General features: G+C 43.7%; 1 protein-coding gene across 2 annotated transcripts in view; it reads left to right on the top strand.

The window, feature by feature from the left end:
- The window catches only part of LOC138567513 (UPF0764 protein C16orf89 homolog), a 280,249-nt gene that overhangs the window by 17,673 nt on the left and 238,088 nt on the right, over window positions 1-24,488 (top strand). For both annotated transcript variants that reach the window (XR_011302232.1, XM_069645783.1), the window contains exon 3: window positions 16,352-16,502. Coding sequence is in view for 1 of the 2 variants with exons in the window: in XM_069645783.1 (XP_069501884.1) it covers window positions 16,352-16,502 (151 nt within the window). In the remaining variant the exon portion in view is untranslated. The remainder of the gene's footprint in view (window positions 1-16,351; window positions 16,503-24,488) is intronic.

The raw sequence follows: 24,488 nt of genomic DNA on the forward strand, positions 1-24,488 counted from the left end.
TTATTTAAATAGAGTCCACGCAGGTCACAGCACCAGTCCGAGGCACTGCGTTGTCACGTGACGTTGTAGAAGCATGGAAACCATAGTTGCCTGGCGTCTCCAAAAACCGCAAAGTCGCCAAGGCAACCTGCTCGACAATTTCCACTGCGTATAGAATGGTCTGGCAGCCGTTTTGAAAGCAGATGGAAAATGCTGTGCTTGTGGCGGATCCCGTGAACCAGCAGGCATGGCAGCCAAGGCTAACGTTAAGTAGTCCTCTGGGCTCAGCAGTATCCTTATCTAATGAACATTGACCAGCAACACCATAAATGGCTGAGACAACCTTGACATGGCACATGAGCTGTAGTAAGGATGGTTAAAGAGAACCGTACAGGCATTAGGGCGCTATCGTAACATGACAGAATACCATGAAAGACTGAGTTGCAGAGAAAAGCTATAGTGAGCCGGTCCGGTAACAATGGCGGAAAAAATGCTGGTACTATCGGCTCCGGCATTGTTACCACACTGGCTCACTCCAGTGATTCAGTAGTTCCCATCCCATGTAGCTCTATGGCACTCCATTGGATGTAAACTTACTGCAGTTCCTGGTACCTGTGATATCCCGGTACCTCAGGGATATCGGGCACCGGTAACGGTAAGGCAAGTCTGCTGTTATCCCGTTTGGTAGCACAGGCGGGTTATCGGCAGACTCGTAATTAGGGCCATTCTGATGAAACTCCCTTTTTATTCCATATAGATGTCTCTCCTAAAAAAATTCACAAAACCCAAGACCAAGAGGACAGGACAAGTGCAGTCCTTAACCGTCTAACCTGACAGAATCACTCAGCATGTGGAGTAAAAACAGACTACCGCCGTGTTGTGGCAGTGTGTGTTGCAATTTAGTTTCTAATCGTGTCTACTGACTAAACCCCATTTTATCCTGCTCTCAGCAAAGTGACTAGTCTGGGCGTTCCTTTTGGCCCAAAATCATTTGTGTTTTGAAAGGTTTCAGTGCCTATGTTTGTAAAAGGTTTTGAAGTGTGTTATCTGCCCAGAGCACCATTTACCTTGACCTTGAGTCAGTTTTGAAGCACATTCATTGGTGTTTCAAACTCATTTTCTACTCTTTGGACCTGAAGACAGTCCTGCTTTTGTCCATTTCATTCCTACTTCAAAATACCAGCAATGCACAAGGAACAAGCTTATCAAATATGTTTGTGGTGACAGTCATGTAACACAACACACACAGCCCCCTGTGTAGGCATCCTCAACTGTGCAGCGTATTGCATTATTCCCTCCCACGCCTTCCCTCACTAGATTGGCATGCAATTATGGCACTCTGAGGGACGGTCCATACAAATAATTTCTCTCCACCTGTGTGTCTATTTTATTATTTTTGTTTTTACACTGGTGATTTTCAGAGTGCTTTTCAGGCATCATTTGAAAGGCAAAATTTGAAAGCTAAAATCCACCAACTCCAATGTTGTAGGTAATAGAAACTGCTCACACGGGCATATGCTCGTTCTCAGGAGCATTGCACATATTTTTTTATCAAAGCTTTATTCAGTTGTAATTGGAACAGCAGCCTGGCATTGAAAGCATATGATATAGATTTCCAATGCAATAACAGATAGTCCCACAAATTAAGCAGTATCATAGAAGACTGAGTTCACATCAATTTTAACCATTACACAACTACCCAATCCCCCACTAAACTTTCAGACCCAATGGTGGTACTTCTGAGTTCCTCCAATTATCAGGTATTTTAATTTATCTTTGCACCCATGGGCTCACCTCCATGTCCAGAGCCTTGAAGGTTCCTTTCAGAGGACCGAGTAACTACGAGAAGAGCAGGTTTTAAGTAATTGTGCCCTCTGTCCGATACATAATCATGAAATGGAAGCCATATTGCCAAATGTGTTGGTATTTACCGTTAGTCAAGGCACACACTTTCTCCATCGCCATAATTCTCCACAATTCTGACCCATCACATGGCTATTAAGGGGGGCTGTTCAGTTATCCAACCATGGGCCAAAGTAATCCTTGGCACTGTAAGCATGTGAGTGATAAGGGCAGCTCAAGCCCCGCTAGCATCATTTAGCCCATCAGCCACTGCACCCAGAAATATCATTGTTGGTTTATAAGCAAGTTGTACGCCCAATATGTCTTTAATATGACTCAGGATTTCTTTACAAAAAGCCTGTGCCTTTGGTCATGTCCACACATATTACCCAGGTCCCCCACCAGGCCAAACATCCGCCAACATAGGGAAGAAATCTCACTGTTAATGGAGTGTAATCGCTGTGGCGTCATGTACCACCAAAAGCAGACCTAATATATTGATTCTTTGATGGCCTTGCTCTTGGAGCTCTCAAGTGCTTGAAACCAAATCTGTCCCCATTCCTATTGAGATATGGCAACCCCCAGGTCTTGTTCCGATGTAGACATGTATGGTATAGCATCCCCCGGTTCATCCCCATCTCGTAAATGGTATAGCCTTGAAACACCCCTTTTTGGAGACCACGCTTTCATCGTAAGCTCTAAGCCCACTGTTTGAGATCCAGTTTCTAACCTGCATGTAGTGAAATCATTCTTGTTCCGGCACCTGGAAATTCACTTTGCAGTCTTCAAATTGTAGTGGGACCCCATTCTGGTAGAAGTCACTAAGGGTTGGTGTCGCTTGTCCGGTCCAAATCATCCAAAAACTAGGGGACCTGCCCGGCATAAAGTCAGCGTTTTAACACATCATTGTGAATGGGCCTAGCCCTGGCCTCAGTTTCTTTTCTCGTAATGCTTTGTCCCAGTATGCTAGTGTGTTCTTTGTGGTGATGAGTAATGTGTCACCCGCTCCCCGAGTCGATGGCCCCAGAAAGCCCATGTACACCAGTGGGATGTCTGTGGTACTCTGTTCCAACTCAGACCAAACTTTTGGGTGTTCCTTCGAGGACCACTGCAACATAGGGGCTAGCTGTGCTGCCAGAATATAGCGGGCAATCTCAGGGACCAACAAACCCACATCCCTGGATATCAAAAAAGGAACCTTCTGAGCAGCACGGGCTTCTTCCCCCCATATGAAGCACAAGACCTCCCTCTGTAGGTGTTTAATCATCTGTACAGGGATTTGTATTGGCAGGGAACTCACAGTATATAAAAGTCTAGGCAGTAGAGTCATATTAATTGCCATTAGGCGGGCGAACCAAGAAAGCTCCTGCATCTCCCACCTCTTGAGGTCACCCAATAGAGCCTTCCAAATCCCTTGGATTTTAGCTGCAAAAAAGCCTTCGTGTGTGGGGGTCAAGGTCACACCCAAATATTCTATTCCGTCCCTCTCCCAAATTAAGGGGAAATTCAAGCAACAGCCAAGCTACCAGTGCAGTGTCTTTCGTGATATTAAGTACTTTTTATTTGGAGAAATTAATACGGAAGCCAGAGACCTGAGAACATTCTTCTAAAAGAGACATCACCTCTGGGAGCGAACATGCTGTGTTACAGAGGAACAGCAATATATAATCAGCATATAATGCAGTCTTGTGCCTGTCTCCCTTAACTGAAACCCCATATATTTCCGGGTCTGCCCCAATCGCCTGTGCCAATGGGTCTATAGCCATGGCAAATATGAGTGGCGACAGCGGCTTCCCTGCCGAGTGCCCCGTTTGATTGGGATTGCACTCAAGTGATCCCCATTAATGTGTAGTTTCATAGAGGGGATCTGAAGATTGGCCAATGTCATTTGTGTAAAGGTTGGCCTGAAACCAAATCCCTCTGAAAGCCCCAACCCAGACTGTCAAACGCTCTGGTTGCATCCACTGCTAAAATGGAAAACTTTTGATCAGTCCTGCGTCCCCATATTGCCACATTCACCGCCCTCCGTATGTTGTCTTGCATATGCCTTCCCATGATAAACCTTGCTTGATCAGAGTGTATGATTTTTTGGTAGCACCTGCATAAGACCCTGAGCCAGGACCTTTGCGTAAAGCTTAGCATCTTCACTAAGCAAAGTGATGGGTCAACAGCTAGTACACTCGTTCGGGTCCTTTCCAGGTTTCACCACTAAAGTGGTCGTGGAGGGACCCATGTCCCTGGAAACTCTACCTGTATCCCTCACTGATTAAACAATTTGGTTAATGAGCAAATTAAGATATTCCAGAATGCTTTATAGTACAGATTCCCGAACCCATCCGGCCCTGGAGCCTTATTCCCACAAGAGAACTAACTCACCTCCTCCTCTGCAAACAGAGCTTATAATAGCAATCTGTCTTCATCTGTTTTGCGGGGTATGTCTAATTTTCCCAGAAAGGCTTGCTCGGCTTCTCCATCTAGATTCTCCCTTTTTAGGATCCTGGTATAGAAGGCTTGCATAATATCCACTTTCTATGTCTCCCCCTCTTTTGAGGGCCCCCGCCGAGTTCTTCAATTGTGTGCTATGATTTTTTTCCAGTTTTGCTTCTAGGAATCGATTGACTTTACCCTGTCTTATATAGTATGCTTAGTTTGTATGATTAGTTGCACCAATCTATCTACCAGATGCGCTTCCAATTTCTCCCTAGCCTTCATGAGGGTACACCAGGCTTTCTGGGATCCCTGGGCTTTGCGCAAATCCTCTGCCTCTTTACCCACCCTAGCCCCACCCTCAAAGCTCCTTTTCCCGCAAGACACTGAGGACCGCACTATAAACTTCCCTTTCATAACAGGCTTGCTAGCACCCCAATCTACTCCTCTGTGTCGTTCACTCGAAGGTAGTTTCTCATAGTTGTTTCCATATGGGTTCTCAGGGATTAGTCTCTCAATATCAAGTCATTCAACCACCAAGGTCTACAGACTTTCGGGATTGACTCCAGAGGCTTAGCTCGGAGGATAACCGGGTCATGAGCTGTCAAGTATTGTGATGCTTTCTCCAATTCTGTCACCTGTGGTATAAAGGAGTCCAAGACTAGCATCATGTCGATGCAGGAGAACCCTCTCTGTGCCACAGAGTGATGCGTGTATGCCCGGACCTGGGATGAAAGAATCGCCATGTTTCAATAAAATACAATTCCCTAAGAAAGCGAGCTAACGCCAGTCTAGCCTATACCGCCCGGTGTAAATGGGACTCTTCTACAGTATCCACGCTTGCCCCCAGGCTCCCTATCCCCCCTGATTTCATTTGGCCTTGCTCATGTAAGTATACCTACAAAATCCCTTAACCTAGAGCCTTGCCGGACATGTCTCGTATAGCTGGCAAATTCACACAGCTCATCCCCCAAATACAGAGATAAACGATCCAACATCTTTACCACTAATCAGCATTATATACCCCTGGTCAAGTGGGTGCCGCATTTCGGCCTCCCCTACTCCTCCCTTTCAGGAGTGGGCGCACCGTCTTCCGTCGTTCTCTCTTAGGTAGAGGTGTGGTTTTCTCATTGTTGTCCTGGCCTGCCTCTGGGTTGTAGGATGGTGCTTGTTGTTCCCCTCCATCAATTCTGCAGCCTCTTCCTCCTTGGAGATGGTATATTGTTGACCGTGCCATTCAAATTACAGGCTGCATGGCAATCAGTAGCGTACATCTTTGGACTTGAGCCATCCCATGAACATTCGCATGCGTTTTTGCCTGAGCAGTATCGCCTGTGCCAGGTCCTGGAAGAGAGTCATCAGAGCTTCCCTGAACTGCACTGCTTCTTGCTTTTGGGCCGCCCTCATGATTTCCTCCTTCATCTGTAACAGGTGGATTCTAGGCAAGACATAAAGGGCCAAGTTTCTGCCAATTTGCTAAGAGGAGTAAACGCGGTGGGTGCGGTCCAAGACAATCTTGCACTCAGCGGACTCTTTTAGAAAGTATTGGAAAAGTGCTGTCACATATTCCTGCAGGTCCACATCTGGTACCTATTTAGGGATCCCATGGATGTGTATATTATTCTGCCGGGATCTATTTTCAGTCTCCTCCTGTTTGTTGAGGACCTGCTCCCTTTGCTGCTCCAAGGTACCAACTTGCTGCGCCAATTTGTCATGGTCATGCCCCTGCTCACATAATGTTGTGTCCACCTCATCCACTCTGCTCAAGGAAATTCTTATTAAGATCCGAGATGGCTTTGGTGAGGTCGGCGACACTGTCCTTAATATCCTTCTTAAGCTCCATCAACATTGCCATCAAATCAGACCTCCTTGTTCGTGGGTCCTCCATCTCTGGCGGGAAAGAGGTGGGGAGTGTATCTGGGCTGCCTTCAGCTGCTGTGGCCGCTACTGTGTGTCTTATCCCTGCATTTGCATCTTTATATCCCCTGACAAAGGCCCTTTCTGCTTTGTGGCTTGCTTCTCCATGGTAGCCTCAAGGGGCCGAAGTATTGCAGGTGCCACCGGCTTAGATGAGGGCTCTCATGAATCCAAGCAATTAGGACACTGCCCAGCCGCCACCATCCAGGATGTTCGTTCTCTCACTATGGCCTCTCCGATAAGGCCTTCTCCCCACCTGCCACAGCCAGCGAGTGAAGCCCTTGGCACAATCTGTGACCCTGCAAGTTTGCCTCCCATTGGATTCCACAACCGGACATTTGTCCCCCATTCCCCAGGCCAGGCTTAACTGTGTTCTATCACCTCGGCCCCTCTCAATCAGAGTTGGGCTCAATCCTTATATGCATAGCCCACCCGGAGCACTGGAGGGAGTTGTGGGCACTCAAAAGTCCAGACCAGGCTGAAAGAGAGTGGGCACCCGTGCATCTGTCTGTGCTTCGCGCTCCCGACACTCTTAACTTCCAACAATCCACATTAACCTCCCAAGTGTGTAGCGCAGGTTCTCTATTCAAATGCTCCTTATCCTCTTCAGGGTGCTCCCCAATGCACTGCAAAACTCATAGTCCAGCGGGCTACTGCCCATGTGCCCTTACTCCACACTGCCAGATATCAAATAGACCCTGCTTAGAATTGTGTGCTTCATTTATGCAGCAAAGAGAGAGTCCATGCCCAAGCTATATGCCAGGATAAGCCTCCAAAACTCATCAAAGCAATATGCTCCAGCTACCACTGCTGTTAACGCCTCCTTCCCGGAGATTTACTGTTGTTAGCTCCGGGTGCTCAGCAGGAGCCAGTTTGACCAAGCCACGCCGTCCCCGCTCTGCCACACGGGGTCGCCAACACCGTAACATCAGTACACTCCAGGCGGTGTGGAGATCCACCGGGTGTGCTCCAAGGGCCAAGTAAGCCAAGCCATGCGACCACTGCATTTGCGGCAGGCTGCCTGAACACTCCTCAACGGGGACTTCTTACCCGCTTACCCGCGTCTTCAGTGCCTCTTCGCTCTGTCGCCTTCAGCAGTCAGACCCCCCATGCCACAGTTTCCAATGGGCAGATTCTTCAGATCGAGCCGGGGCTCCACCTGCACGCCCCACGGATGGACGGTCAGATGTTGCTTGCATCAATAAGCCTTAAGGCTGCCGTTGAGAGATTAAACACTGGACCCGGCTGCCATTTTGGGAGTAGGAGCAGCATTCGCTTTAGAGGCCGTAGTGAGCTTCGTCGCAGGCTATACCTTGCTCATTCTAAACGCATTCCACATGCATGCATACTATCAAAAACTCCATCCCTGCCCCTCATGGCTTCTATGAACTGTACAAATGCTTCATGTTTGTTTAACCTTTTCATTCCTTTAACCGTTCCCTCTGTTGCCCTTTTCTGTTCTCTCAATGACCAAGCTCGGAACACCACGGACAAAAACACAATACATCACCATCTGGACAAGCCTAAGCCTAAGCCCTTTAGCCCACTACAGAGGTGACTAGAGCAGTAAAATAAAGTGTACAACATAACATAATATGGGTGCGGCAGTGTGAAGAGTGAAGTCACCCCAATGGCAAATGGTGGCTCTACTGAAATTAGTTGCTCTGAAATAGATGTATCTTAGACACTGCCAAGTACACAATACTTCCCACCAAGCACATAACAGCTATTAAAGATAATGTTACAGTGCTTGCCATCTCTGCCAAAGGAACTGGTATTTTTCTGAAATGTAATGTGGAGTCTTAGTATGTAATATTTTGTCTACCTCCTACCACATTCCCAGACAGCCCACAATGCTTCTGTCCCATAGCAATGCAGTTATCATACCATACTATACTATACCATACCTTACCATACCATACGATTTATTCTAGTTTAGTTTTCTTCTGTTTTGACAATCAGAAAGTGTGGAATCCAGGTGCTTTGTACCTATAGAGGCCTGCATGCCATGCTTCACCTTTCTTCTTCCCACTGTTTGTAGACCCCTGGCTAATCAACAAGCTTGAAAGGGGAGACTATAACCGCCTCTAAAGGCTACATTCAACGTTTCCCATTGTGTTGTATACACACTGCGAAAGGATGCATGGTCAAGATCTGTCATGGGACAACCCAGTGAGGTTTCCCTGAACAAGCCCTGATAGTGTTCGATCCCTAACAGGCTCCATTGTGCGCCAGGTGGCCTTCACCCTCATCAGTGGCTCAACCGCCTTCAGCTGAGGACCATTAACTTAGGGGGCAGTCACCTAGGACACAATGGAACCCTCTTGTTCAGGCCCTAATGTTTCGTTGTGTTCATTCTGCATCTGTGTTGCATCCCAGGGATCTATGTGATCACTGCGACCACACATAATTGCGACGGCCGAAAATGCCGATTTTTTATTTTTAAATTAATCCCCCTATAGATATGCGAGGGGAGATTCCCATCAGGCCCCATATTACTATAATATCCGATACCCCCTACATATATATGTGGTGTAAAGAGGGTGTTTAAAAAAAAAAGTCGGGCGTTGTGGCCGTCGCAATTGTGAGGCCGAAATTTTGGGCCATTTTTCGCATCCCAGTAGTTCAGAAAGAGTAATAATGATAATGATGTGTTATTTATATAGCGTCTTAATCCAAAGCGCTTTACAGAGCACATATTTACATACAATATCACCCAACCGAAGTTGGTACTCATTTATTGACCTCGGAAGGATGAAAGGCTGAGTTGGCCTTGCCGGGATCCAAACCTGCGACCTGCAGATCACGCTCAGATTGCAGCAGCGAGCGCTCAACCTGCTGTGCTATCTTACCGAGAGAGGTCAGACATATTTTGGGTAGTCCACAACGTCTCTGGTGCACCTTAATGAGACACCTAGTTCCTCTCCCTCTCCCCATGGCAAATGATTGAAGATTGTGACCGGATCAATCGCATCATGGCCCTCTCCACGGCCTCCCAATTGCTGCATGGGTGGACCCAGGCCACCCCAGGTTAGAGTGGTCACTGGGTAAAGGGCCTCCTTCTGAACCAGCTGAATGGGTAGGGTATTGTTCCTCCGGTCAGATGTTAATATAGCAGTAGTGCATTAACTCAAATTGGAAAGGGAGAGTGAAATCAGTAATCGAAAGCAAGGACCTAGACGGGACTGAGATAAGGCCCCTGAGAGGTCACTACATCAGGAAACACAAACATCGTTGTCATGTTTCCTTCATTTCACGACCATACATGCATTTGCTCTTCCAATCTCCTTTATGTGAAATGACCAAGAAAAGAAACAACCTCAAAAATAGTTGCCCCTTATTTTCTCCCACCTTTCACATGAAAATTGTTTGAGTCAGAGTTATGATATAGGGTTCAAAATGCTCTAAATCAGATTTTACTAGACTAAACAAAGTCGCCCAAAAAAAAAAATCTCTATTTCAAATAGAAATGTAACACAATTGCACATTGTTTTGGCAAACGTTGTGCTTACCTAAACACATACATTGCATATATTGGATGTTACCCCAATTCACATTGGCTTGCCTTTTTAAAGTGCAATTAGTGGCTCGGAAAATGGTTTTGATCTAAATAATAATACTTGCACGGCACCCATTGCAGGACATATTTTTAATTTCACTAGGTATACCTCCAGATGACAATGATTTTCCACTGATTCACTTCTTCTTTACGTCCTCAGTCATCTTGATGGAAAAGAGCGGCATTTTAAGTGCATACTATGGACAAGTGATCAGACACAGGTGCAAACCCCATTCACCTCTCCTTCACTTGCTCTTGATTAACCTTACTCTTCTGTGTGTCATGCTGCAAAGCAAAATAATTTCACTACTGTCGGATAAACCATGTTCAATTTTGGGTGATGACAAACGGCTTTATTATTGTCTTGCAATATAGGAAGACAGCATCCTACATCTATTGGGAACTGGCTGCTCTAACTAGTCCTGCCTCTCATGTTTGTAGGTCCTTAGCAGACAGATTCGAACATTCTGGAATCTCTCACTAGGCTTTCTGGGCGAAATATCCCACCTAGTGCAAACATGCATTTATTAACATCTAGTCCTTCTTGATATCAAATTCTGGTTACTGCGTCACATGATGAGTCCTCCTTGAATGCGTCCTCCTGAGGGGCATACGTGCCTCTCTCATTATGTCGTAATCTGCTCTCTCTGACGATCTTTTGTCTGTACTGGACATACATGTAATTGTAGTTGGTTTTTTATAACGCACTTAATACCCAGAGGTTTCTAAGCGCGGACCCGGGGATCAAGCCTGTGTTGCACTGCGTCGTCTTGCTTTCAAGGCAAGCGCGTTGCCTCTGAGGTATGATATAATATGATCGCTTATTTGTATAGCACCTATACACAATGTGTTTCAAAGCGCTTCAAGGCAAGGGAGGGAACAAGGGAAAATACAATGACATTCTTACAGGCCATGAACAGTAAGGATGTGAAATTAACGATCAAACTCCGCCTGACGACATTTCATATAGTGCAAGAGCTAAGACATAGATAAGCAAGGGAGGGGGAGAGTGGGAAGGAAATGGAAACAGGCGACTACCATATTAGGCCTGACGACATATCTGGTAGAGCCAGAAAAAACAAAAGGTGAGGAAGAGGGGTGCAGAAAGGAAGGGGAGGAATAAAACAAGCGACTATTGTACTAGGCCTGACGACATTTCAGATAGTGTAGCAGAGCGGTTAGAGGAACAAGTAAGGGAAGTGGGGAGGCGACAGATGAGGTTCCTATCATACTAGGTCCAGGGACAATTCTGATAGAGTAAGTGCATAGAATAAAGTAAGGGGAGGATGGGAGGAGATAGGAAAAGGGAGAAAGGGAGAAGAGGAGAGAACAGACAGTAAGCAGTCAAAAGTGGAGAAGCAAGAGCGGAGAGCGAATAGAATTGCAGAAGTTAGTAGTAACACATAATGTTACAAGCCTGGATACAAGATGCAGATGATTCAGGGCCACCATGAGAAAGGGTGACGCACCGTGAATCAATGAAGTCCGTAAAAGTCAAATCCAGCATTGGCCACAAGATGGTAATGGTGAAACCAGAATGTATCAGGACAGACTCATGCAGAAGTAGGCTGAACGGGGGCAGGAGAAGCAGGGTAGAAGAATAACCAGTTTAACTTGTCACATTGGCCCAAAAGTCCTTGCCTTGAATATGTGCAATACAGCACTTTTCAGTAGTACCTTCTTCACATGCTCAAGAATCAGACAGCAAACAGTCATGGCTGGTTGCTATGTAGTTGGAACACTAGGGGATTTGCTCATAACTGGAACGAGGAGGGACTGAGTGGATATTGTAAAATATTGACATAATATTATTGCAGGAAACTTGGTTAGTTGAACTGACCTTTGAAGGGAGACAATCTATTGAGGCATTTGTGGAAAAAGGTCCTAGACGTAGACCTACAGGGGGCCTTCATATATCAGTTAAAAACATTTGGTCTATTCGTAAGATGCCTGAAAGTACAGATAATCTACTCAGCGGTATCATGGATTTTCTACTGGAAGTAAATAAAATAATTTTGTTAATTAATATCTCTGATCCGCCGGATATGTTGCAACATAGGGCTAATAAGAAGACTGTGACACAAATGTTGGTGACCCTAAAAGAAAACACTATTGTGATAATAGGAGGAGATTTTAATGCACAAATTCTGTCCTATCGGGACATTAGTGAGCATTGTTTTAAATCAGCACCCCGGTATGGAAGAAATTATGACAGAAAAGGTTTGTCTTGGCTAATATTGTTACAGCAGTGTGGTTTCAAGATGCTTAATGTTTACTGTAGTGGGGATAGCCAAAGGGCGTTTACACGCTTCGATGGAAGGATTGAGTCCGCAATTGATTATTTGTTTGTGGACTCTCTGAATTTGGATAGAGTAGTATATGTGGCGATAAGCATATGGGAAGAAAACAACCACCTTCCGTATGTGCTATATTGCGCCTCGGTAACACCCCCTTCAATGTACCACCTTGTGTCAATCTTGAAGTGAATCAAGGGTCCAGTCGGATCATCCGGATTAGAGGTAACCTTGATAAGATCAATGGGCTGTATGCAAGGAAGTGTTAGACTTCATATCCCACTTTAACAGCATTGAAAGCATAAAGGGTGGCGAAGAAGCTCTAGATGCCCTTGAGACTGCCCTGAGATTATCCCGTGCATTGGGGTTTGTCACCGATAAGAAAGTAACTAACACCAGAGCACAGAATCAGGCCGCACCAGGTCATTGCAGAAAGCATTGTAATGCATCTACAGATTACTTGGTTGAAATGATTGTGAATTTGAACCCTTCAAGGGCCATCGGATGGCACTAGCGACGCGCTATTAACAATCACACCAGTTCTTTGGGCTGAAACATTATTACCGATGCTAAGAGCAATAAGCATAACCGGTAAGATCCAAGCAAGTTGGAGGGAGAGTAATTCTCTCAGTTTACAAGCTGGGATCAAGAAACTTGACATCCAACTACAGTGTCTTAGCTATATTGGGAATTCCATCAAAATATTTGCAAGGGTCCTACTGGATGAATTGACAGCATGGACGATCTTAACTATATCCACCCTTTTTGTCAAACACGGTTCAGAAAAGCAGAAGGTACGTTAAGTGACCTGTTATTGCTAGTCATCATGATTGAGTATTCATGTTACATACATGAACTACCAGTGTATGCTGCGTTTATAGATTTGAGCTCAGCATTTGACACTGTGAACAGACCTATGTTGTAGGAAAAATTTGAGATTAGGAAAATTGCTTGGGAGTTACTACAAATGCTAATGGCCCTGCACATGGATACTCGTGTCTGCGCATGACTAGATTGTACTGGAAAAGTAGCTGATTCGATCTCTACTAGCAGAATTGTCAAGCAGGGGTGCATTCTAGCCCCCTGCTTATTTAATGTTTATCTGTCAGATCTTTCTGCAGCTTTAGAGGGAGACAACTCTTTTCCTATATAATTTGGGAATTTGTTTCTCATCTGGTTGAGCTAAGCGGACGATCTATTTATGGTAGATTATACACCACACAGCCTACAGCTAAAATTAGACAGACTGGGGACTTACTGTAAGATAATGACCTAGTAATCAACACTGAAAAAACATGCTTAATGGTATTCAAGCGAAAGGGGTAAAAAACATCTTGGCAAATTGATGGGAATCTTGTGGAAATTGTAAAGGAGCATAAATATTTGGGGGTGGCTTTTGATGTCATTCCAAAATGGAGCAAGCACTGGGAAATGATCAACATGCGAGTCGCCCAGGCTGTGAAGACGATACAAGTTTTTCCAGGAACCAATGAGGGTCACTCTGGGCAGACAATAAGAAAACTGTACACTACAAAGTTTCGGTCCATAATGCTGTATGCCACAGAATTATGGGGTAGAAAGTATACAGGCAAACTAGCCAAATTGGAAGCAAACATTATTAGGAAACTGCTCTGCCTCTCTCCTACTGTACCAATTGACTATGTAAAATCTGAGTGCATTAGGTCTGGTTGTGGAGCACTATGTTTACAACAGAAAAATCTGTTAGGTAGGAAACTACAAGAAACAGGTATATGTACACTTTTGGTACATGTACACTTTTGTAAAGGGTTTGGTTGGCATATTGTCTTGAAGAAAAACCATGGCCTAGGGAAAACTATGTATTGGCTTCTAAAAGGCTACTATGGGCAAGAGAAAGAGAGCAAAGTGTTTTTGATTTGGCAAGTAAATCAAATAGTGGGGGGGTTCTTGAGTACTATTTGGATCGGGAAAGAACTCTGGCCTATATAAAAGCCCACCCATATAGTGATATAGTTAGAAAGTAAATGGCCATTACATTTAATACTATGCCCAATTTAGAAATCTTGGGGCCTCACCTCGATATATGCCCAGACAGGATAGGTATTGTCGATTGTATGGAGAAACCGCAATAGAAACCATCAAACATCTTGTAATTGATTTTAATAGCCTTGTGAAGATATGGAGGGAATGTTTACTTCGATATAATAACCGTATTGACGGTTTGTGTATGGAATACTTATGGGTGAAATGTTTAAATGGTAATGATTTTCATCTGATGTATTTTACTGTGAGATTTTGCAATATTGTTTTTAGACTGTTGGATGATTTGTATATTAATTAGCAATGTTGTATATATAAGATTTTCATTATTTTTTTCTTTTACTTGATAGTATGTGGCGATTGCTGTTGTGCCTATTCGGCTTTTTTTCAAATACAAGCCACATGTATGACAAATCAAAAAAACATTTAAAAAAGAATAAACTGTTGTCCAAAGGCAATCTAATAAAATATATAATAATGCAATAAAGTCGGCTAAAAGGAAAACATCTATGGAAACAGACAGGTATGATAATACAGTGAAGCAGAGGGACACAAAGAGAGATTTTATTGCAACACTACTCTGCAACAGTTCTTATTGCTCTAATTTTGGCATGTATATGCTTTGTAAGAGAGTTCCAAGGCTTGTGGAAGACACTAGAGTTGTCTTCTGGGAGAAAAGACCTGGGATCTTTGCTCCTGCTCTGATCACCTGATGAACGCTGTTAGCTACCCGACAGGCAAAGGTCACAGGAGAGTCAACCAGCAAGAACTTGAACAAGGTGTGAGACGGTCTTTAGCCTGCCAACCAACATATTTTAAAAGTTGAAATGAGCTCTTGGGTTTTCATATCTCAGACAGTCCTTTTGCTGAATCAAATGTTCATGCCTCTTATAGTCCTCTGCTTATCACATAATGAGTGGATTCTCCAGACCTCCTCCTCGCCTCATGTGCCAATTCCCAGATCCTTGTTGCACATGGGGTACAACGTTTCTGTTTGAGAGAAAGAGAGGGACAGACAGTGGGGAAAGAGAGACTCGGAGAGAGAAAAGGAGAGTGAGAGAGCAAGAGAAACAAGGTTGCACAGTGGCAAAGTAAGAAAGTGAAATAGGAACTGTATGAAGAGGCCAGGGCTAGAAATCAGGGAGGAAGACAATGTTGTTTTGCCCTTTTAGATTGTTTTCATGCCTTGATACTTTAAGGGTTTGGTTTGCCATTGGTACCTTGTCATTCCAAGCGCAGGCTTCACTAGGCGATGTTCTGATTTTGCAATATGTGGCTTCAAGATGATCTGCACCCCACACCAACCTGCACATTGTGGTCTGCACAGACTGCTCTTGTCACTAACACACTCAAATTCTATGTTGCAGCACAAATAGGCTACCTGCACATGGCAACTGAACACCTCTCCCCCACAGACATCAAATATCAAAGCGCTGCACGTCTACAACCAACTTACATGCCACAGCCCAACCAATGCATTCTGGCACTACAGGAACACAAGGCCCCCCCTTTATTTTTCACAAAGAATTCCTACAAAACCACCTACAGGAAAGCTTAAGTTACTTCCGTCTGTGCATGTCAACACAATAGCACAGCTATCTTGCATTTTCCCTCACCTCCCATTAATGTAATCAATTTCCTCTGTTTCACATCTGCCAGGGCACTTGGACCCCATGCACATGGCAGTGGAGTGTGGTAAAAATCCCAGTAACACAATATAACGTAACGTGTTAAAACGAGCAGTTGTTTTAGTTGTCCCCATGTCTCTTTCGCATTTGACTATTTTGCTAAGGTCCTATGGTAAGACTTAAGTTATTCCTTTATCTTCATTTTTGTATCATGCAGGATTCTGTGCACTTGTGTTTAATGTCTACTGTATGACTTTATTGAATCAATACCTGATGAATACATGATCCCGCTTTAGTGCACATGGCCTATGTGCTCCCTTCATCTAGAATTCTCAATTCAAATACTTGTACAAATGAACCTCGAAAATCTCACCAGATTTAATAGTTCTGCTCCCTAGAGAAGATATGTTGTGAAATGTGTCAAAATAAAGTACACTAAAAGTTACTTTTTAAAAATGTATGTCAATAAATTTAAAGAAACATCTTTCTAATTGTTGTATTTTAGTAGGCAAATTTATTTTTCTACTGCATTTAATAACTTCCTTGTTCAAGAAAAAAACCTAACTAACATATTGACCGAAATACCAACCGCTAAAAGATCTTGAACACAGCTTAAGCACACTAGAAACAGGTCTCCTATACGTTTCGACAAACACGTTCATTATTTTATATTTTGGAACTTTCAGATTTTGATGAACTTGTGAAAAAAGGTTTTTGGACGCCTCCTACTTCGTGGACTCGGACTGACCCAACTCTTGCATACCACCAATTTAATGCTGCAAAATGCTATGATGAAAAACTCAGCGACGTGTGCATGAGGAATGTTCTAGGAACCGGGTGAGTTTTTTGCTGCTGCAACTTAACTGAGACCTGGTTTAGACTTGGTTAGTCAAGAACGATGGCTCATTGTGTGCCACTGCCATCTACCTTAAAACCAATTCAAGCAATGGTGTGGGCCAAGGGGATGTGTGCAAAATCTGCAGAATATGACCAAAATTGATAATTTCCTCGCATTGTTCGTTCCTCCTTTTTTGTTAATACCCATTCATTAATAAAAAGATTGAAATAAAACATTTAAAAAATAAAAATGACCAAACATATACAGTTGATGAAACATTGAGACATGGATCTCCATTTAGTGAAGTGCAATTATGGTAAAAAGTACTATGGGCAAGGCTCAAGCCGGGGAGTATGTTTGTAGAGCGGGTTAAAATGGATTTTTAGAGAAAATTACCTTTGGCAGACTGGTCTATCAAAAAAACTATGGAACAAAGTCTAGCACTCCTTGACTTCTACCCAAATAATCTTTCAGAGACACCGGGCTGACTGCAAATCTTTCAAATTCAATTTAGGCATGCCAAACTCTCATTTTGTCAGTGCAACCATTTAGGTAAAATAACATCTCCTTCTCCATCTTAAGTTCCACCCTCTTACGATTTATACTCATATATTCCATGTGTTGGTTTTCAGGCTCTGTGCTGCATCACATACAAATTAGGACTTTTGCAAGATTTCTCTTTCTTAGAATAACACTCTGTCAGACTAAGGAGGAAGGCAAAAATATTGGCGTCACATGTGGGAATATCCACTTTCTCCTCAAACGTCCATAGTCCCCAAGTAGTCTTTTCACAAAACATTCCACAGATGTAAGGGTGACATGCGTCTGTACAATTCAGAATTTACATTTATAAATCTCGTTTGTGTAAATGTAAGATGTGATTGCATAATATAATCCTGAATTCATACATTAAACACATACTTATGCACACACACAATAGCGTAAACGCTTAAGTGGGCGTTCATTACAATCACAGAGGATGGCTGGACAACATTTCTGAGGAATCATTCCTGGCCCTGCAGAGAGGCTGAGAAACACTCTTTTAGACTTTGTGGCCCCGATTCACGGAAATACTTGCGCAGAAAATAGCTTGCATGCCCAATGGCGTGTGTAATCCCGTTCTTTGATTCATGGAATAAAATGCGTGGGATATTCCTTGGACTTGTGTGGATTTCCCTCGATCTCTCTGCCACCCGAAAGCAGGCATAAGGACACTTTCGCATAGGATTTGCAGCACGAAGGTGAGCTTGCTAGTCGGATTTAGGGTGTGTTCATGCAGACAGAGTTCCGATCGGACTTAGGGGTGCATATATGCACGCAGAATTTCCAAGTTTTACTCGATTTACAAAGTGTCATATGCATGTTGTCGGTGTGCCGGCAACAGTTACGGGGGACCCTGCCAGGATCCCCGAGATATAGGCCTGCTTCCGGGATACCCCACACACTGTTTGAAGGGTGAGCGTGTAAATGTAGCTGTTCTGGCTGTTTATGCGTTGCGTGGGGGAGTGTAAGAGGCCTTCTGGACGTGACTTACAAATACGGTTACTTTGCACTGTAGATTCCATGAATACGCGGGCGCTCATTTTCTATTGTGTGCGAAGGCTTACGATGTTGCAGGAAAAATGCTAACTTTTCCATGAATCGGGGCATGTTGGTAAAATGCACTACTGCCCCTGCATTCCAAGTATGTGTTTTTAAACCTTTCACTGCATATGTTTTTTAAATTAACGTCAGTAATTATTAGGGAATTCCCGGGGCTCACCTTAAGACTGCATGTGCCTAACTTTGAAAGCATATTACATTCAACAGTCAGATGCAAAAAAGATTAAAATGCAACTCTCAGCTGTAAATGTGGAAAATAGCATCAGTAATTTTAGGAAATTGTTGGAGCCCACTTTAAGACTACTCATATATAACTTTAGAGACATATTGGTGCTCATTTTCTATGGGGGTGTAATGTAAATGGAAGACATAAAAGCCATGCTTTACGCTTTTACGCCTTACATGGACGTCATAACTAATTTTCTTGTATTTGTATGGCAGAGAGGAGGGATGGAAGGTAACGTACATTTGTGCTGCTCCCTTCCTCTCCGACATACAAATACACTACGATTTGGGCCGGGATGGATTTTTATGTTGGCACACAAGCTGAGGATTCCAATGGAGTCCGTAGGCTGTTTGCACAAGCAAAAACCAGGCATATTCCAAAGGAATCCATTGCAAACGCGGCCTCAGATGTGTACATGGCAGGCAGGGTTTACTCAATGTGCACAGCACACAAGCGTGTATGCTGCATTTTCCGCTCCCCTTTTGCACTTGAAACTTCAGTGACGGGGACCTGTCTATTCTAAAGTGTTAACATCAAAAATCCACGCTGTCGAATTACGGGGGGACTCAAAAATGAGCTCCATTGTATTCAACAGTCACATGTGAAAAAGATTTGTTTTATTAAAATGCAACTCTGGACTAGAAATGTGGGCTGTTTCAAACCATTATATTGAAACCTGCAGTTGGTGAGCAGGTGCAAGTGGATCATGTTCACGTGACACAAGCCCCACCTAGCTGTCAATCACTGCTAATCTCTTGGAGCCTTCTTGATTTACCACCCTTTTGCCTACTTTAGCAGCCCTCCAGCCTCTTTTCCTTTGCATTTGGTGAGCAGGTGCAAAGTGGATCTTGGTCACCAGACCTAAGCCCCACCCACCGGTCAATCACTGCTAATCTCTTGGTGTCTTTATGGTTTCCCACCCTTGCTCCATACTAATGCAGCCCTCCAGCATCTTTACCTTTGCAGTTGGTGAGCAGGTGCATGTGGATCTTGCTCATGTGACCTAAGCCCCACCCACCGGTCAATCACTCTTAAGCTTTTGGTGGCTTCTTGATTTGTCACCCCTTTTCCCTACTTTAGCAGCCCTACAGCCTCTTTTCCTTTGCATGTACACCCCACCCACCTGCTTAGCCCAGCTCCTTCCTTTCCTTTCTTAACTCTTAGAGGAAAGGCTCCTCTCTAACAGCTAGGTACACACACCCTCAACTCCTCACTCTACCTGAGACTGAAAATCTACTGCTCACTGTTTTCTCCCCTGGTTGCTTGTAGATCCCTTGCTGCCAAATTGCCCAACCTCACCCTGACATGTTGTTAGCTCCCTGCTTAGTGCTTCTCTGCTTCCTTCAACATGTTCTTCCCCCTATTATATTAAAGCTATCTGTTGCTTCCCGAAGCAAGGTTCGTGATCAATAAATATCATAATAACAATAATAATAATAAAATAACGTGTTTCCCACTTCCAGCAGTTTTGATGGTCTTTTAGATAAGACAGCATTTCCAGACTTGCATTCTATGCATACTGTCCCTTTAGTCAATGACATTTGATTTGAAATGCTCTTTTATTTTCTTTGCTTTGAGAAGGCACTGACCTGTGGGTTTTTCATTGCCAATCATTTCACTTTGCATAATTTGAAGAAGAAGTTTGTGAGACTTGGAAAGCTAATGCATTGTTCCATCTCTGCATAGTATTTTCAGTTATTACAAGAAAAGGTATCAAAACATGTCTCTTGGTGCGGAAGACCCTAGATTTACATTAATATATCAGCCAGATTAAGGAAGGGGTGGACTGGGAACCAAAAGAGGCCCTAGAAATAATTGTCCAAGTAGCCCCCCTTTACATATTTTTGGCAAGAGCCAAACCTTTTTCTATGAGAACATTTTAAAATAAAATAGGATACCACACAAAAGAGGCACAGGTTGCAGATGCCTACCAGGACACCTCTAGAGGTCCCTATTGGCCAGTACATCCATGTATTTTTAACAGATATGGTTCAGAATTTAGCCCAAATAACAATGAGCCCTAGGGTCTGAGCAATTGGCCACCGTGCAGTTTTGAAATAGTGGCACCTGGTTGGTTAGGTACATGGTGCTTAACCATCTTCATTATTGGTCATCTGTGTAATTTGCATAGGTGGGTATGTTATGTACACTGTTTGAATGCTATGATTAATTTGTGCTGTGTTTGTGTCGGAGGGGTGTTATAATATGACTTTATTTCTAAATGTTCTATGAGATGTATATCATTTTATATTGTCATATTTCAATAAAAAGTGTAATTAATTTCTGTTCCATCAACGATTGAATAAATGGATGGATGCATATTTTGTATATGTGTGGCTCGAATTTCGCCAGATTGCAAGTAGCTCATTCAAAGAATCAGAGGAGCGCACAGGATCATTTTTGTGTGTTTTTGTGATTGGCTGTGTGTTAAATATTTGCTGGTGGGACGACCTCGTGTATGTCATTGGGACAGCAAAAGAAAGCTTACCCTGGGAATAGGATAAAGCGCCCAAAGCTTGTCTGATATGAGAGTTAGTTGTAATTCCCGGCCTTAGTTGTTGGCATACGATGGTGTGCTTGATCCACTTATACTGTGTACTGATCTTTTGAGAATTATTTCTAGTCTTTGGCTATTGTTTTATTCTCAGGGGTTGTAAAACAGTCCTAAAGGGGGCATGCAGCCTCCTCGGGTTACTAATTGCTGATTCGAGCCACTCCTAAACGACTCCGTTACGGGCTCCAGTTGAATATCTGAATAAAGTGCAGTGGAGAGGCACTCTGCCCTTACCTGGTTCTGAATCACACACTCGCCACTTAGGCAGGCTCTTGTGTTTGCGTGCGACCAAACAGAGTGAATGCTCCTCTGCTCAACCAAATGTGCCTTTAACGGTGTCATTGAAATATTTTCATTGAAAGGTTTTCTCAAAGCTCAGAGAAAATGCACTATAAAATCATGAACGAGAGGTGTAATTTTTTTTTCTAAGCCAATGGATCATTCTCTTTTAGTAAATGCATTGAAAATTCAGTTGAACGAATATTGACACACAAACAGCAAATAAGTAAATGAAGAGGCACGGAGCAAGGAGGCTGTTTTCAAGTTTCATTTTTACAAAACCTGCTGCTATTGTAGCTGAGTAACATGGTTTTAGGTCCTGCCTTATAGCGCTTCAGCTCTCAGCTAGTGCTAATGCATATAAACAAAAGATAGTCACAACATCCTCTGAGGGACATTACATGATGCTGAAGTTGGTGGCAACTGTTTTTAATTCGTTTTTAATGGAATTGATCAAATACTCCCATTAGAAAACGTATCAGACCCCCACAAACACAGTGTCAAGACAGTCTGTGGAAAATATACTCGTTTTCTAGATGAATAATCACAAGAAAGAAATGATAAACGCAAAACAGGAGCACATCAGAAGCGGGCAAACAAACAAGCCAAGGGGTCAACAGAGCAAGTAGGATTGCAGTTCCTATTCATTTCCAAATTGTTTAATATTTATGTTCAGGTTATGATACAAGACTTAGGAGGCTTAACATTTATGGACACATGACCCTTTTAGGCAGATAGTGCCAGTTGCTGGAGGTCTCCAAGCCCTCTGCCTGCTGGATTCCACCCCATCACATACAGAAAGAAGGGCATTGCCTGAGTCTGATTCTGAATGGACAGGCAGATGTTTTGCTATTCCAACTAACCTGATGCTGACCTCTTCCTGGATCCAGTCACTAAGGAAGGCTTATAAACCTATACATAAACATGTTTTCCTATGCTAAAGATATCATTTTCTGATTTTAATATCCCAAATGAAACCACAAAGACCTGCTTTGATTCTTTGTATTCTCTGCCAACAGCCTTTATTAAAGGGTTCTATGTTCTTTCATAGTCAGGCAGTATTACGACTGCCTTTTAAATGTATATAACATTTCGAAAAATGTCATCGAATTTTTCTTTTCCTTTGTGGGGGTGGGGGGTCCAACCTCCCAAATCCCCCCTGCCCCTATTTTTAAATATTCCCGACCCCCCAACCCCTTAAATACCTTTTTCCACCCCCCCCAAAAAAATTGATGACTTTTTTCGTAATTGTATTCACGTTTAAAAGGCAGTCGTAATACAGCCTGACGATGAAACAACGGTATACGGATTAAAGTCACCAATAACGATGCCCAATTGAAAGATCCCCATGTGACCTCTAAATGCAATGTCAATAAGACAAGTGGATTCCATAGAGGCAGCAACTCATGGATTCAGTTGAAAGCTCTTTATTTGGGACTATGTGCACTGCTGGAAAAATAAAACAAAAGAAGTGGTTGGATCAGCCGAAACAAGGTTTTCCTGCCTCGAAACGTTCTTTCAAAAAATCTCTCTGGTGCTCTCTCCAAGGTCACCCACAGTCTTAGATACAAAAGGGATCCAACGAGCAATGTCCTTCCCTGTAGGCCATGGGTATAATAGCCCCAATCGTCTGTTGTGGGTATTTGCTTTGAAACTCCAGGCTCTGTTGCAGCAAGTTCCACAACATCTCTTCAGAGATGAGGTATTCCAGGAGGGTCTCTAGGTGCCTCGTCTGATTCTGGCTCACATCCCTGTCTCAGTATCATGGCCCTATTATCATCACACCGTGTCTTTCTTTCCTCCTCAGCACCCCTACACTCACTCGTGCCTGTGGACCTCTTGGTGACCTCGGTACTAGCACTTGAGCTGTCGTTCATCTAACATCTTTGATTTTCCACCACATGCTCCATCCTCCTCCCTCTTCCCTAAGGCAATGGATATGTTGGTGTTGTCTTTCGCTCTGGCTAGCATTGTCTCGACACCCCCAAGGAGCTTCCCAACATCCTCCTTGATTGTGTCCTGCATCTTCTCCGCTCCTCCAACTGCCACACCTTCTTCTTTGTCAATAGTCCACGTCCTTCTCTTTCCCCTCTTACTTGATGTTCACATCTTCCCACCACTTCTGCTCTCCAACCACATTGATTTTCTCTTCCTCTAACCACTCCTACCCTTTCCAATACTCATTCTCCTTCACCTCCACATGCTCTTCTGACTCTCTCTTTAGCTACAACTTCTTCTTCACCTCCAGCTCCTCCTGCACATTCAACTCTTTCTCATGTGTAACTCCTTCGACACCTCCACATCTTCAGTGCTTGCTGCTCCACTACTCAAAATGCCCACTCTCCTGCTTTCTCTCCCACAGTTTATGCATGTGCATATCTCTTCCTCCAGGGCTAAGTTTAACAATGTGTGGCTCCTTGAAAGCATAATTAGTACTCTCCGGAGATTGGCAGGTGGGTGAGCGAGTTACTAATTCAGGTATGCACTATTGGCTTTTCACCAGGATCCGCTGACTGAGCTTATATTAGGATCATCCAACATCTTGGTTTCTGGATTCCCGCACATGTGCGCAACTGCACGTACATCAGGAATGTGGAGAGATGTCAGCAGGGCTTCAGTGTACATTTTTGGTGACATTACAAATCGTGATTCTTAAAGACTTCAGAAAAAAAGCTTACTTGGGTCTGTAAGAAATGGGCTGCAGGATTGGCAAGAATATCTTTGAGAGTGCCCCTTGAAAGAGCTGCATTGCTAATGTGACATTCCTTTGCTGGCCAATTGCCATTCTGTAAGGGAGACCAGGAGATCCTCTCGTGACCACCAATGGACCCCACATCATGTAGCAGGTGGTGGGGCCTAGCACCATGAGCCACCCACATGCTGCAGTAAACATTTCCCTTGGTTTCATCCTGATCTCCATGCTCTGAAACAGACTTATAGATGGGTTAAAACCAAAGGGATAACATCTGTGAGCGTTCCACATTTAGACCGATTGAAGCAGGCTCTTTTTTCTTTAAAAAGAGGAGCTTTTCTGTTAAGCAATGCTTTCTCCATGAAAACCATTCCACTGTTATTAACAGCCCTGAATAGTTTTTCCAAGCAACCCTTCTTGTACTTAGGGTAACCTAACACCCTATGCCGTGTTTGTGAGAAATGTAATACTTTTTTGGTAAACAAGATTAATTCCATGCAGAATCTTTTCAGGCTCCACCTTCTCTGTTGGTTGAAGCTTGTATCTTGGTCCCCTCCATATTTTACTGTTTTGCTGAAACGTCACCAGAGGACATTGGTTTCTTATTACCTGCTCTTAGGCCAATGATTCAT

The sequence above is a fragment of the Ambystoma mexicanum genome, chromosome 2p (genome assembly GCF_040938575.1).
Source record: "Ambystoma mexicanum isolate Mex_15411 chromosome 2p, UKY_AmexF1_1, whole genome shotgun sequence".
In the NCBI taxonomy this organism is placed as follows: Eukaryota; Metazoa; Chordata; class Amphibia; order Caudata; family Ambystomatidae; genus Ambystoma; species Ambystoma mexicanum.